At 46.9% G+C, this 14,393-nt stretch overlaps 1 protein-coding gene across 2 annotated transcripts in view; it reads right to left on the bottom strand.

The window, feature by feature from the left end:
- Window positions 1-14,393, bottom strand: part of RNF157 (ring finger protein 157) — a 65,541-nt gene that overhangs the window by 22,387 nt on the left and 28,761 nt on the right. For both annotated transcript variants that reach the window (XM_080923056.1, XM_080923055.1), the window contains exons 3-4: window positions 1,531-1,619; window positions 20-166 (exon numbers count right to left, since the gene is read on the bottom strand). In XM_080923056.1, the coding sequence (XP_080779182.1) occupies window positions 20-166; window positions 1,531-1,619 (236 nt within the window). The remainder of the gene's footprint in view (window positions 1-19; window positions 167-1,530; window positions 1,620-14,393) is intronic.

Consider the following 14,393-nt stretch of genomic DNA (forward strand, 5'->3'; position numbering starts at 1 on the left):
GCCTGCCCTGCTGTCTTACCTGGCGATGCCATTCTGGAATTCCTCAGTGGCCTGATAGTAGATGGTGATGGCTGCCCGGGCATCTGTGTCGAAGGTGAACTCGACGTTGTAGCAGACCTTGGCTTTGCCCGCTTCTTCTCCATGGCTCTTCACTTCCTCGGCACATCTGGGAAACCACAAAAGGCAGCCTTTGGGGGCAGTGGATCGGGATTTTGTTGTTTTGTTTTCTGAGTAGCCCCTGCTATCCTGGAACTCACTCTATAGACCAGGCTTGTCTTGAACTCAGAGATCTCCTGCTACTGCAGGAGGTTTACTCTTTTGGGCTAGAAAGTTGGCTGAGCAGTCAAGAGCACTGGCTGCTTTTGCAGAGGGCGTGGGTTCAATTCCCAGCACCCACATGGTAGTTGACAACTGTCTGTAGCTCCAGTTCCATGGGATCTGGCACCTTCCCACAGACATACATGCAGGCAAAACACCAAAATAAACAACAAACAAACCAACCAACTTAGTTTCCTTTACCCACCAACAGTATGCACTTCTCTGTGCTCACTGACATGTTTGTGTCTTCACTGTAGCTACCACAGGGTCAAACTCTGGGGCATTTCGATAATTTACTGAATCTCACAGGCTGAGTGCTTATGCCAGCACTTGGTTATTTTTCACTTTAACTGAGGTTATTCATCGCTTGGCTGAGTTTCAACTGGTTAGAAACCAGCCAGGCTTTCTCCTTCCCTTCCTACTCTACACTGCAACTTCTGGACATACACACGGGCATCTGAGCTCTATCCTAACAGCAAGCACGGTTACTCGGTATTGATTTGTCAGTCGTAGGCACCATCTACAGACTTCCTATTATAGGGAAACACAGTCCTACTAACAGTAGCACCTAGAGCCTTCCCTGCAGTGACTTCACAAGCGGGATGCACAGCTCCGCACAGAGCAAGTCCTGCCTGCCTTCCTGCCCTTACTATGGCCTTGTGAATCTTTGTCTTTCCATACACCATCCTGAACTCCAGTCCAGACTCTGATAGCTGTCTGCACTTCTAGAAACATCCAGCTGCACAGCTGGTCCACTTAAGTGTCCTCTCTTTCTGTCTCTCTCCAGGCTGGCCTCAAACCCTGTTCCCTTGCCTTCACCTCTGTTGAGAATACAGCACCATAACCAATTTACAGGATTTTATATTTCTAATTCAAACATCTCATTTGCACATAGGCTTGTTGGGGTGTCTGCAAACTTTTCCTTTTCCTCTAGTAATAGTTCTTTCCTTAGACCCACAGAATAGGGATAATATTTAAAATACCGGGGCAGGTGAAAGTTCTTCCTGTATAGAGCAGTATCCGTGTTCATGTTCCCCATCACCCCAGCATGATGAGGCCTCATCTTGGGACCCATGCATCAGCAGCTGGCAGCTTTCAGAGCGGGCAGGAGGCTGTGGCCTGGCAGGGGTTGCTCTTCGACTCCCATGGAGTATCTATGGCCCCACAAGCAGAAGGGCACCTGGGACCTGACCTGTGCCCTTGGGAACTTACTTGACGAGTCTCAGCGTGTCCTTCCGGATGTTGATCAGGCTTCTCAGAGTCTTCACGGGTTCTTGGGGAGGTGGGGCAGCGTAGGGAAACTGTGAGAGACAAGTGAGAGCAGCAGTGTGTTTATGAAGACATGACTGTCCCCAGCTGGCAGGCGGCTCTTGGGCGAATGAGCAATAGTGAACCGAGGAGGAGGCACACTCCTGACTGAGGAGCCGAGGAGGAGGAGGCACACTCCCGACTGAGGAGCCGGCCTCTAACACAGTATGTTAGCTTGCCGTGTGGGAAAACCAGGATTCAATATGGTGAATTCAAAAAAGCATGATTCACCCGAATTTCCCCCTTCATATGAAGCCAACCAACCAACCAACCAACCAACAAACAAAAACAAAACAAAACAAAAACTCTAAATATCAAAGGACTCACTGTGGTCAAGTTAACTGCAAAAAGGTTTTGCAGTTTACCTCAGATGACAGTGAGGACCTGCAAGCCCTTTCCTTCAGGGAAGACACACCCCCTATCCTAAGAATTTAGGAACTGAGAATAATAGAGAACCCCATCAAGTGTGCAGGGCAGAAGTTTGCAAACAACAAAGAACAACCCCCCTTAGCTGATCACATAGAGCAGTTTGTTAACCCTGAGCCTAGAAGCACAGGGGGGGGGTCAGCCTCATTTACACATATGCAGCACTAGCTTCACTGTTCACACACACACAGAGCACTGGCTCCATCATTTACACACACACACACACACAGCACTGGCTTCATCATTTACACACACACACACACAGCACTGGCTTCATCATTTACACACACACACACACACACACAGCGCTGGCTCCATTGGTCGGCCCCCCTCACACACACACATACACACAGCACTGGCTTCATCATTTACACACACACACACACACACACACACACACACACAGCACTGGCTTCATCATTTACACGCTTTCTTTTCCCATCAGCATCTTTGGATTCAGAGTTCTGAGACAGTGACAATGGGAAAGAGATAACTTTCCCCGGGGATACCCAGCACGTTCTCAGTGTTCATGTTCTTTGGGCAATAAGAATTCGGGGATTTACCAACATGCAGAGGTGTAGATGTGTTCTTAGAGAGTGGGCAGGCACTCTGTCACTGCTGGAACACCACAGAGTGTCCATACACACTAAGAGGGCTGTGAATGGACCAGGCAGAGTTATCTTATCGGACCACCATCATATATGTCCCTGATGGGACGCACTAGGCTGAGCCTATGGTTCATGGGAGGCTGACTGGTCCCGGGAGCTTTGCAGCACACTGTGGGTCTTCTAGCCCAAGAACTACACCTCCACAGTGCTGCTGCAGAAACAGGACATCCTGCTAGGTTCTCATTGTGTTTTCACAGACGCTTGACTGAATGTGGCTATTTTATTGGGAAAACAATTTAATACAAAGTTGACTATCATTACTGTCAATGTGATTGTCAAAGATTCACATCCTGGAATATGACCCTTAGGAAAACACACTGACGTGCGGCAATGGAGGGGCATGCCCTTAGTTCCGGCACCCAGGGAACAGAGGCAGGCAGATCCTGAGTTGAGGTTAGCCTGGTCTACAGAGCTAGTTCCAGACCAGCCAGGGCAACATAGTGAGATCCTGTCTCAGAGAGAGAGAGAGAGAGACAGAGAGAGAGAGAGACAGAGAGACAGACAGAGAGACACACAGAGAGACAGAGAGAGAGAGAGAGAGAGAGAATAGTAGAATGAGAGAGAAAGAGAGAGAGAGAGACAGGAAGAAGGAAGAAGGAGAAGGAAAAGGAGGAGGAGGAGGAGAAGAAGAAGAGATACATTCTTAAATGATTAAGTGGACCCATGGAATTACAAAATCAAAGAGTAGCCTAGTATAACTTTAAATATTCCGTTGGAGGGCTGAAGAGGTGGCTCAGTGGTCAGGAGTGCTGTCTGCTCTTCCAGAGGTCCTGAGTTCAATTCCCAGCAACCACAAGGCAGCTCACAACCATCTGTACTGATGCCTCTTCTAGCATGCAGGTGTACATGCAGATAGAACATACATATTCACAAAATAAGTAAACCTTGCCTGCAATACCTCTACAGGGAAGACAGAAGACTAAGAAGTTGAAAATTATCTTAAGGTAAATGCTAAGTTCCAGGCCAGGTTGGTCTACAAGAACTTCAGCTCAAAAAGAAAAAGGGGTTAGGCATGGTGGCTCACACGTTCGGTCCCAACACATGAGAGGCAGAGGCAAGAGGAGCTCAGTGATTTTGAGGTCCTGAACCCAAGATAGCCAGGACTACAAAGGACTATAAAGAAAGACCCCATCAGAAAAAGAAAGGGGGATGCTTTTCTTCAGCCAAGCAGCTGCTAGTTAGCTGCTCATGCTGCAATAAACACCACCCACCATGTTGATACAACTTTAACTCAGTGACCCAAAGATAGGAGGAAGAGGGCTGGAGGCAAAAGGAAAAAGGGGTTCAGTGGGAAGGAGAATGGGATGAATGTGATCCAAACACACTGTAGACCCTTATAAACCTGTGGGTCAATATTTACCTCCTACCCTGAAAAAACACTTTGTAGGCATTGCATAAACACATTTTACTTTGTGGGTGTTTTGTTTTGTTTGAAACTGTCTTATTCTCTGGCTTTTGTAGCCTGGACTGGCCTTGAACACCCCATTCTCTTGCCTCAGTCTCCTGTCTACCTTAGAGTACAGGCACGTCCCACAATGCCTGGCCTGCAACCTTTTACTTTCTCCGTGTAGCCCTGGCTGTCCTGGGACTCACTCTGTAGACCAAGCTGGTCTCAAACTCAGAGATCTGCCTGCCTCTGTCTCCCCAGTGCTGGGACTAAAGGTGTGTACCACCACACCCAGCAGGTGTTTAATTTTTGTTTTCTATTTTTTATTACTGCAGGTCAGAAGACAACTTGCAAGGATCAGTTTTTTCCTCCCACCACGTAGGCCCCAGGAATCTGAACCTCAGGTTTGGAAGCAGGCGCCTTTCCCTGCTGAGTAATCCCTCTAGCCTGGACTTTCTGTTGTTTTTTGGGAGTGTCTTATGCAGCTCAGGACAAGCCTTAAAGTCCTGATCCTCCTGCCTCATCCTCTCAAGTGCTGGGATGATAAGCATGAGCCTTCACAACAACAAAAGTTGTTTTGTTGACACACCAACAGATGTGTGTATGTGTGTGTATGTATATACATATACATACACACACATATGCTTTTTGTGTTTTTTAATGACAAAGCATTACATGCTTAAGCAGAAAACTTTAAAAACAAAAGGTAGAAGCTCGTCATAGTTTTATCGGACAGTATTAACACAAGTAGACTTTTTTTGCATAAGGTACTCTGCCCCTTCCTCACTGGGTTCTTTCACTGTGCAAATGCTTACACGGTCTCTCTCTCATTTTAAAGACATGGCAAACATCTCCGAAGCCCACAATTCTGATGCTGCGTAGAGGTAACCGTGTGCTTTATTTAAGTGGTTGGCTGTCCTCTGTGCTTGTTTGACTGTTTCTTTGAGAAACATTCTTAGGAGTGGAATTACTGGATCAAAGAGTAAGTCTGGTTTTAAGACTTTAATGCCCTGGGAGCAGTACCACAGGAGGCTTTACTGCAGGGAAACAGGAATTCCAGTCCAGCTCCCGTCTGACGCCATTTCTTCACCCCCTACTTCCTAGGCTGCCATACTAAAGGAATTTAAAACCATTTTAAAATAAGCTTAAGCAAAAAGTAATTAGGCAGAAGAATCTGACACATACCCTAAATCTGTTCTAAAGCCAAAGTAAATGACTTTGGGATTAGCAAAGCAACCACCTGGTTTGTGTCGGTACTGCTCCTCTCCTTGGGAAAGAGCCTTAAGGACCCTTATTGACTTATTTCAGTTTTTGAGATGGGGGGGTGGGGTCTTGCTATGTAGCCCAGGCTGGCCTTGAACTCACACAGATCGCCCTGCCTCCATGAGATAGTTTCTCTGGGTAGCTTTGGCTGTCTGTGAAGTTTCACTATAGACCAGGCTGGCCTCAAACTAAGCGATCTGTCTGCCTCTGTGCTGGGATTAAAGGCATGTGCCACCACCATCTGGTTTTAGGTAGTAAAATCTTAATGGGCTTAAGGAAGGGTCCCTAAATACAGGATGAGGAAATGAGGCCAGGTGGCCTCAACCTAACTTTTAAACAGAAAATCTCGATAAAAGCAAACCCGTGTAATGGGATCAAATGTGGACAAACACATAACATAAAGGGAATAAACATAAGCACTTAACTGAGTACCTACGGTGTGCCACACATCATTTGGATGCGTGTATGAATATGTTCATGTGTGTGTGTGTGTGTATGTATGTATGTATGTGGGTTCGCATATATGTGTATGCATGCAGTAGAGGCCAAGGGACACGTTCCGTTCTTAATCCAGGAGCCATCCACATTTGCTTGAGACGGGGTTTCATCTTGACTAGTGAGGCGGGCTGCTGAGCCCCGGGCATCCACCTGCTCTCACCTCAGCCCTGGGATTACAAGTCTGTGCTGCCCCGCCCAGCTTTTTATGTGGATGCTTGGGACTAGACTCAGACCCTCAGCACCTTACCACCCGAGCCGTCCCCCCATCCCCGTTTTACTTTAATTTTCAAATGATGGTAAAATACATCACACAATTCAGTGGCATTACTTAGGACCTGTACGTAGCCCCGCCTTAGCCACCACCCAGCCCCAGGTCAACACACTCTTCCTATTCTCAGATGAGAAAAGTCTCCTCTCCCAGCAGCCTGTGAGCTCCTGGAGGAGAGACCAGCATACAAGAGAAGCTCAAAACCCGATGGCTGACTGAACAAAGCAGACTGTTAATATTAACCACCTCCTCTGGCAGATAAAGATCGAGACGGCGAGGTGAACAGCTCTCGAGAGCACCCATCTAGCATGTACCAGGCTTGGATTCAGTTCCTGACACCGTCAAGAAGAAGGCAGCCGACACTCAGAAGGTCCCAGGGCTGAGGGGCAGCACATTAGCAGCATGGTTGGAACCAACAAGCGGGAGAAAGAGCACCAAGCGCCAAGCTGGTCAGAACACTGCCGCTCTCACCCTCCCGCTTGGACAGCAGCAGGCACACAGAGCACGGGGACACCGGAGGTCTCCGCTGACAACAGCTCTCAGAGCACAGCACGGCAAATGACTGTGAGATCCAACGGAAGCTGCAGAAGACAACAACTCATCGCTGGGCTTGGCGATGCTGGAGGACATCGCAACTTGGCCAAAACACACAGAGATGTGTTACTGGTGGAAAGAACAAATGCTGGGACTCTGTAAACCCCACCCCACAGTTACTCGGCAATAGCCAGGTCTGCTCCACCCCAGTTACCTGGCACTTTAAAAGGGGCTGCTTGCCCCCTCCTCTCTTGCTCTCTTGTGTTCCTGCTCTTTGCTCTCCCACTCTTGCTCTCCCCACCCCTCCTCTCTTCCTCCTTCTCTCTCCACGTGCTCATGGCCCACCTCTATTTCTCTATTCCTCTCTCTCTCTCTCTCTCTCTCTCTCTCTCTCTGCCTTTACTACCCTCTTAACTCTCCCCATGCCCTGAATAAACTTTATCCCATACTATACCCTTGTGTGGCAGGTCCCTCAGGGAAAGGGAGAAGGGAATCCCAACATGGGTCCCCCAGAGGCATCCCCTTTGCCTTCATGCCTCCCGAACCTCCCTGGATCATACCCCCCCAACACACACACACACACACACACACACACACACACACGCTCTTCATCTTTTTCCTAACATTGGTGCCGGAACCCAGGACATCATCTTTTCTTTTTTACACACATATCATTGGTGCCCCGTGTGAGGAGATTAGATTTTTCTCATGACCCGACATCTCACTTTCCTTTCAGCAAAGACATTGCTCAGTACCAAATCTGAGCACTGAACTTGGCAGAAAATAGAGTGATGAGCCAAGCAAACGGAATCTGAGAAATGGCTGAGGCCCCAAACGTTGTGAGCCCAGTACAGAGCATAATTCCAGTTCCACCAGTGGCACCACCGCCTGTGTCTGCAGACCACGACCTTGGCGGCTAGCCTGGCCTTACTTCCTTTTACATCAGGAAAGCGCCACCTGGTGCCCAATGACGGAACTGTGGTTTTGGCACTCATCTGAACAGGTGAGCAATATCTGTGGTTTCACTAAATGTAAACAATCACACACTCTGAACCTTGCTTTTATCATGCTGATTTCAAACAACTTGTTAACCTTAATTAAAGCTGAATGGAAAAGATATATTTTTTTTGTCATAGAAAATATGGTCACAGTATAAGTTAGGTAGAACAAAACTGGCTGGGTATAGTGGCTCATGCTTCTAATCTCAGAATTTCAAAGATGGAGTCAGGAGGGTAAGAGTTTACGGTCAACCTCGGATATAAGGAAGTTTGAGGCCAAGCTGGGCTCAAAAGAACAAAACAAAAGAAAATCAGTATTCGACACCATTTGTAAAGTACTGGTTGTCCCATAAAGTCCCAGTTTTTCATAAAGAAAGCCTATAGTTCATTCATAAAAATAAATAATTCACCTCAATAAACAGTTTTTCCTTAAGTTTTATTTGTGTGTACGTGGAGGTGTTCTTGGAAGCCAGGTTTCATAACTGAGAGCTGGAGTTGCAGGTAGTGTGAACCACCTAACAGGGGTGCTGGGAATCGAACCTGGGTCTTGTGGAAGAGCAGCAGGTACTGCCAGAGAGAGGTTGGGCTTTTTCTGCAGCCCCAGAGAAAAACAGCAGCTCATGACCTTCTGTGCTTTGGAGGCAAGTCTGCTCACACATGCAGCGTCAACAGTGGGGGCTCGGCTCCCTGCAAACCCCTCACAGAAACAAGTGTACACGTGGGTGGGTTTGTTTTATTCCCTCTGACTCACTTTATTGGTCAGAATGCTCTGGCCTGTCTCTACTTTGTAGAAACCATTCATGTTTTGTGGCCACCGTGAGAATAGATCAGCATCATGAAAAGAAGGGGCAATAGAGAGTTGGCTCAGCCGTTAAGAACACTTGTTCCCGTGAAGAGGACCTGTGGTTGATTCCCAACACCTACATGGTGTCTCAGAATCAACTGTAACTTCAGTCCCAGGGACTCTTGAATGCTCTTCTGACATCTGCGGTACACATTACACATTCAGAAATAATAAAGTAAAAAAATAATAAAACATAAATGGCTGACCAAGTTCATTTCCAATTGAAATGTAGAGAATTTCAGTTTAATCCCTACTGTCCAAAAAAGGAGGGAGGGAGGGAGGGAGGGAGGGAAGAAGGGAGGGAGGGAGGGAAGGAGGGAGGGAGGCAGGCAAAGAATTATCACTTTGAACAACTCTAGAAATAAAAGACGGCAAACCCCTGATGCGCAGTAAGAGTGTTGTGGATGCCCCGGTGTTGTTTGTGTTCTGATGTTAATGCTGCTTCCTCACGAGGGGCCCCGCCCTGACAGGAGTGGATCCCAAACTCAGGTGATTTCCTGTGAACCTTCTCCCCATTCTAACTGGTCCATACAGGCTAGAGCCTGTGATTGGGCAGTGGGAGGGAAAGGTGGGGCTGGAGGTACAAGAGAGTGAAGGACAGAGGAAGAGGCGGTGGAAGGAAGAATGGAACAGAACCATGTGGCTGGAGCAAGGAATCTCACAGCTGGGGAACAGAGTAGTGTAGTGTGACTCTGCCCAGTCTAGGCGTAAAATATACTAATTGGGTTGTGGGTTTTTTTACACGGGTTTGTTGGGGTTGAAGTATGTGGCATGTGCTTGTGAGCTACCAGTCCCCCCCCAAACACACACATCTCCCCTCTCCTCCTCCACTTCCGAAGCTCCAGAAGGCTGAGAATCACAGGGTTATAATCACAGTGTCACCTCAGAGCTGTGCTGCTAGGACACCGATGCGGCAGCTCTGGGATGGGGACAGGATTCACACAGCCCACGGGTCAGACACACGGATGGGCTGCATCTCGTGGCCTTTTATTAGAATCTAAGATACTGCTGTGTGAGGTTTTCTTTTTAGAATAAATGTTTCCTTACCTAAAAAAGCAAGAAATGTTTATTAGAAAAAGATGTAACTTTTGTCAAAACAGAGATAACACAAAATGTAGCTGGCCACACCCTCTCAGGCACATCACACCACACACTGCTTTTGTGTTGACTCACAATCTTTTGTTCTAGCCTCCCAAGTGCTGTGAGGACAGGAGTGTTCAACCAAGGCCAGTTATATATATATATATATATATATATATATATATATATATATATATATATATATATATATATATATATATATAGTTTGGATTTCTTTTCTTGTTTTAAAATTGCTTTATGTGCATATGTTTTTGTGTGTGTTTGGCCTGCATGTATTATCTGTGCAACACGTGTGCCTGGTACCCACAGAACTGAAGTTACACCTGAACTGAAGTTGTGAGCCACCACGCGGGTGCTGAGAATCAAACCCAGGTCCTGGAGAAGAGCAGCCAGTACTTTTAACTGCTGAGCCATTTTTCCAGCCTCCAGAGGAAGGCATTGAATCCCCTAAAACTGGAGTTAAAGACAGTTGTAAGCTGCCATTTGGATGTTGGAAATAAAACCTGTGTCCTCTGGAAGCACAGCCAATGCTTTTAACCACTAAGTTTCTCTGTGTGCTCTGGCTGTCCTATCACTAGCCCTGAGCTTTTTTTTTTTTTTTTTTTTTTTTTTTGGTAACAACTTTACCTTCATTGTTTTGTGTGTGTGTGGGGGGGGGATTCTTGTTTGTTTGGTTTGGGTTTTTTGGTAGAAAGGGGACAGATTTCACTATGTAGCCTTGGCTGTCCTGGAATTCACTATGTAGCCCCTAGCCAGCCTCAAACTCAGAGCGTTGCCTGCAGCTGCCTCCCAAATATTGGGATTAAAGGAGTATGCTGTCATGTCCCCTTCTTCTTCCATTCCCTCCCTTCCCTCCCTCCTTCCTTTCAACAGTGTTTCTCTGTGTAGCCCTGGCTGTCCTAGAACTTGCTCTGCAGGCCAGGCTGGCTTTGAACTCCCAGAGATCTGCCTACCTGTGCCTCCTGGGCCCTAGGATTAAAGGAGTTGCCACCGCTGCCTGGCTCATTTTTTAAAACTTTATTTTACTCAAGTTTCCAGAAGCATTATTCTGTTAACATCTTATATAAACAGAAGTTATTAAAGCCAGAAAGCTTTACAAATGTTCAAGTTTCATTTTCCTCTACTAATATATTTCTTATTCAAATTTCATACCTCCCCCCCACCAGCTTCATATAATCAGAAAATATAAACATATAGAAAAGTTTAAGGGATTCTGTAGTCGTGATCAGAACATCACCTGGAATCCACACTTACGACAGGAAGCTGGGTCATAGTTGCACGCGCCTTTAATTCCAGCACCTGGGAAGCAGAAGCTCTTGGATTTCTGAGTTTAAGGTCAGCTTGGTCTACATAGTGAGTTCCAGGACAGTCAGAGCTACATAGTAAGACCTTGGGAACAAACTGAGAAACAAAACCAACATGCCCATCTTGGAGGTGCACCCCTGTAACCCCAGCACTGAGAGAAGGAGGCAGGAAGATACGAGTTCAAGGCTACACAGTAATCCATCAGACCTAGGCCAACCTGAGCTACATCAGACCTAGGCCAACCTGAGCTACATCAGACCTCGGCCAACCTGAGCTACATCAGACCTCGGCCAACCTGAGCTACATCAGACCTCGGCCTACCTGAGCTACATCAGACCTCAGTGGAGAACAGTTTGGTCTCTGCTTGAAAACTGCTGTGAGAATATGGACGGCCATGAGCAGCCCTATCCCTGGGACAGACTACGTGCCTGCTGCAGACTGGAATGACTGCTCCGTATCAGCAGCAGAAACTCTTCCACACGTTTCCCGCCTTGCTAAGGCGTGGTCACCAAAGCAACAAGTTTTCACCCAAAACTATGAAGGTGACCCCAAACAAGTGTCACGGGATGATTTTGAACACAATAGTGCTGTGTTTAGATTTGGCTGCCAAAGGAATTCACCAAGAGAGAAAGCAAATCTGTGTCTACTAATTACACCGCAAGGTCCCCTCACTGTGAGCACAGCACCAATGTCACGGTCATATGACGTCACACCTAATGTTGACCTTTTCCAAAATATTTAATTAAGCAATTATTCAATTAGGGAATTCTCTGTTAACATAGTATGTAACCAGAATGTGAAAGCAGAGCTCAGAGCAGGCGAACTTGAAGTCCTGTGCTTTGTGCTTAGTGACATCCAGGTGCAACTTGTTTCTTAGGGTCTGCGTTTTGACTCAGCTCGGCTCTGATTCTACAGAGCAACGTGGGCTGCTTCGGTGACAAACTGACTCACTGGATTCCAGGTCCCAGTGAGAAGACAGCTTCCTTCTCAGCAGGACTAAAGCACTACGTCCTCCTCCAGCTCGCAGAGACTGTCCGGCAGGAGATGGGATGCTCTTGGTTAAGCAGACACAGTCACCCCTTCCTCCCAGGGACCGTTAATAGTGAGTAACAGTTACTCCGCCTCCACACACACCCGGCTGCCTCTCAGCAGGAGACTCACAGTAACAGTGCACAAACAAAAGCTACTTTCAAAGAGGATGAAATGCCTGACACTACATGAAGGATATGCTCAGAGCAGCAAGTACCAGGGCCAGCTGAGACAGGATTTTAAAATGACACACACACACACACACACACACACACACACACACACTTTCCCTGAAGAAACATTTGAAAGTGCTAGTTTCCAGCTTTTTAAAAACAGAGGCATTTCTTTTTGCCCAATTACTAACAAAGGCAATGGAACCAAAATATTCTCCATCTCCATTTCAAAAACATACAAGAAATTAAAACCCTAACATGGCCTCCAATTTTCCAATGAAATAATCCATTTTAAAGCTCCTGAGAAGCAGTTAAAAGCGCAAAGCGATCTGACAGAGAATTTGGTTTCCACTGTAACTTTAGCTTCAGGAGACCCGATGCCTCTGGACTCTGCAGGCACTGTTGCAGGCAAAAAAACAAAAAAACAAAAAACAAAAACAAAAAAAAACTCCTGATAGATATGGGCTGGAGAGATGGTTCAGTGGTTAGAGCACTGACTGCTCTTTCAGAGGTCCGGAGTCCAACTCCCAGCAACCACATGGTGGCTCACAACCATCTGTGATGGGATCTGAGGCTATGAGGACAGCGACAGCTCCTGATGTGAGAGAGCTGAGATAAATTACAAGAGTTGTTATGACTCCAGCAGATTCCTTGGAGAAAAGATGCTCTGAAGCTCCTAGTTCTCATCTCTAACTGCAGAAAAGAGAAGTAGTATGAAATCCAGAAACGGTTTGTTCTGTAAGCCAATCACTGTGCCCAGCCCGTGCACCTGAAAATGCAGCCATTGGAAGAAAGCCATTACTCAGCCAGAAACTACGAGACTGTATTTTCTCTAGCTGCTCCTGAAATTCAGATGTCGTTTAAGGAGAATAATGAAAATGACACAAAATAAAGTCACAGCACACACAGCACACACAGCACACACAGTACACACAGCACACACAGTACACACAGCACACACAGCACACACAGTACACACAGCACACACAGTACACACAGCACACACAGCACACACAGCACACACAGTACACACATCATACACAGCACACACAGCACACACAGCACACACAGTACACACAGCACACACAGCACACACAGTACACACAGCATACACAGCACACACATCATACACAGCACACACAGCACACACAGCACACACAGTACATACAGCATACACAGCACACACATCATACACAGCACACACAGCACACACAGTACATACATCATACATAGCACACACAGCACACACAGTACACACAGCACACACAGTACACACAGCACACACAGCACACACAGCACACAATGTACACACAGCACACACAGTACACACAGTACACACAGTACACACAGCACACACAGTACACACAGTACACACAGTACACACATCATACACAGCACACACAGCACACACAGCACACACAGCACACACAGTACACACAGCACACACATCATACACAGCACACACAGCACACACAGCACACACATCATACACAGCACACACAGCACGCACAGCATACAATGTACACACAGCACACACAGCACACAGCACACACAGCACACACAGTACACAGCACACACAGTACACACAATACACACAGCACACACAGTACACACAGCACACACAGCACATACAGCACACACAGTATACACAGTACACACAGCACACACAGCACAGCACACACAGTACACACAGTACACACAACATACACAGCACACACAGCACACACAGCATACACAGTACACACAGCACACACAGCACACACAGTACACACAGCACACACAGCATACACAGTACACACAGCACACACAGCACACACAGTATACACAGCATACACAGCACACACAGCACACACAGCACAGCACACACAGTACACACAGTACACACAACATACACAGCACACACAGCACACACAGTACACACAGCACACACAGTATACACAGCACACACAGCATACACAGCATACACAGCACACACAGCATACACAGTACACACAGCACACACAGCACACACAGCATACACAGTACACACAGCACACACAGCACACACAGTACACACAGTATACACAGCACACACATCATACACAGCAGCACACACAGTACACACAGTACACACAGCATACACAGCACACACACTATACACAGTATGTCTACTAGACTTCCAAATTATTACAACAAAGAAACTGATGAAAATGTGCTCTGAAGGGAATATAACAAGATGCCATTGATTTTGTCCTGCAGAGCCCTGAGCTTCATGAAGCCGCCAACTGCCCTCC

The sequence above is a fragment of the Micromys minutus genome (assembly GCF_963924665.1).
Source record: "Micromys minutus genome assembly, chromosome: 10".
In the NCBI taxonomy this organism is placed as follows: domain Eukaryota; kingdom Metazoa; phylum Chordata; class Mammalia; order Rodentia; family Muridae; genus Micromys; species Micromys minutus.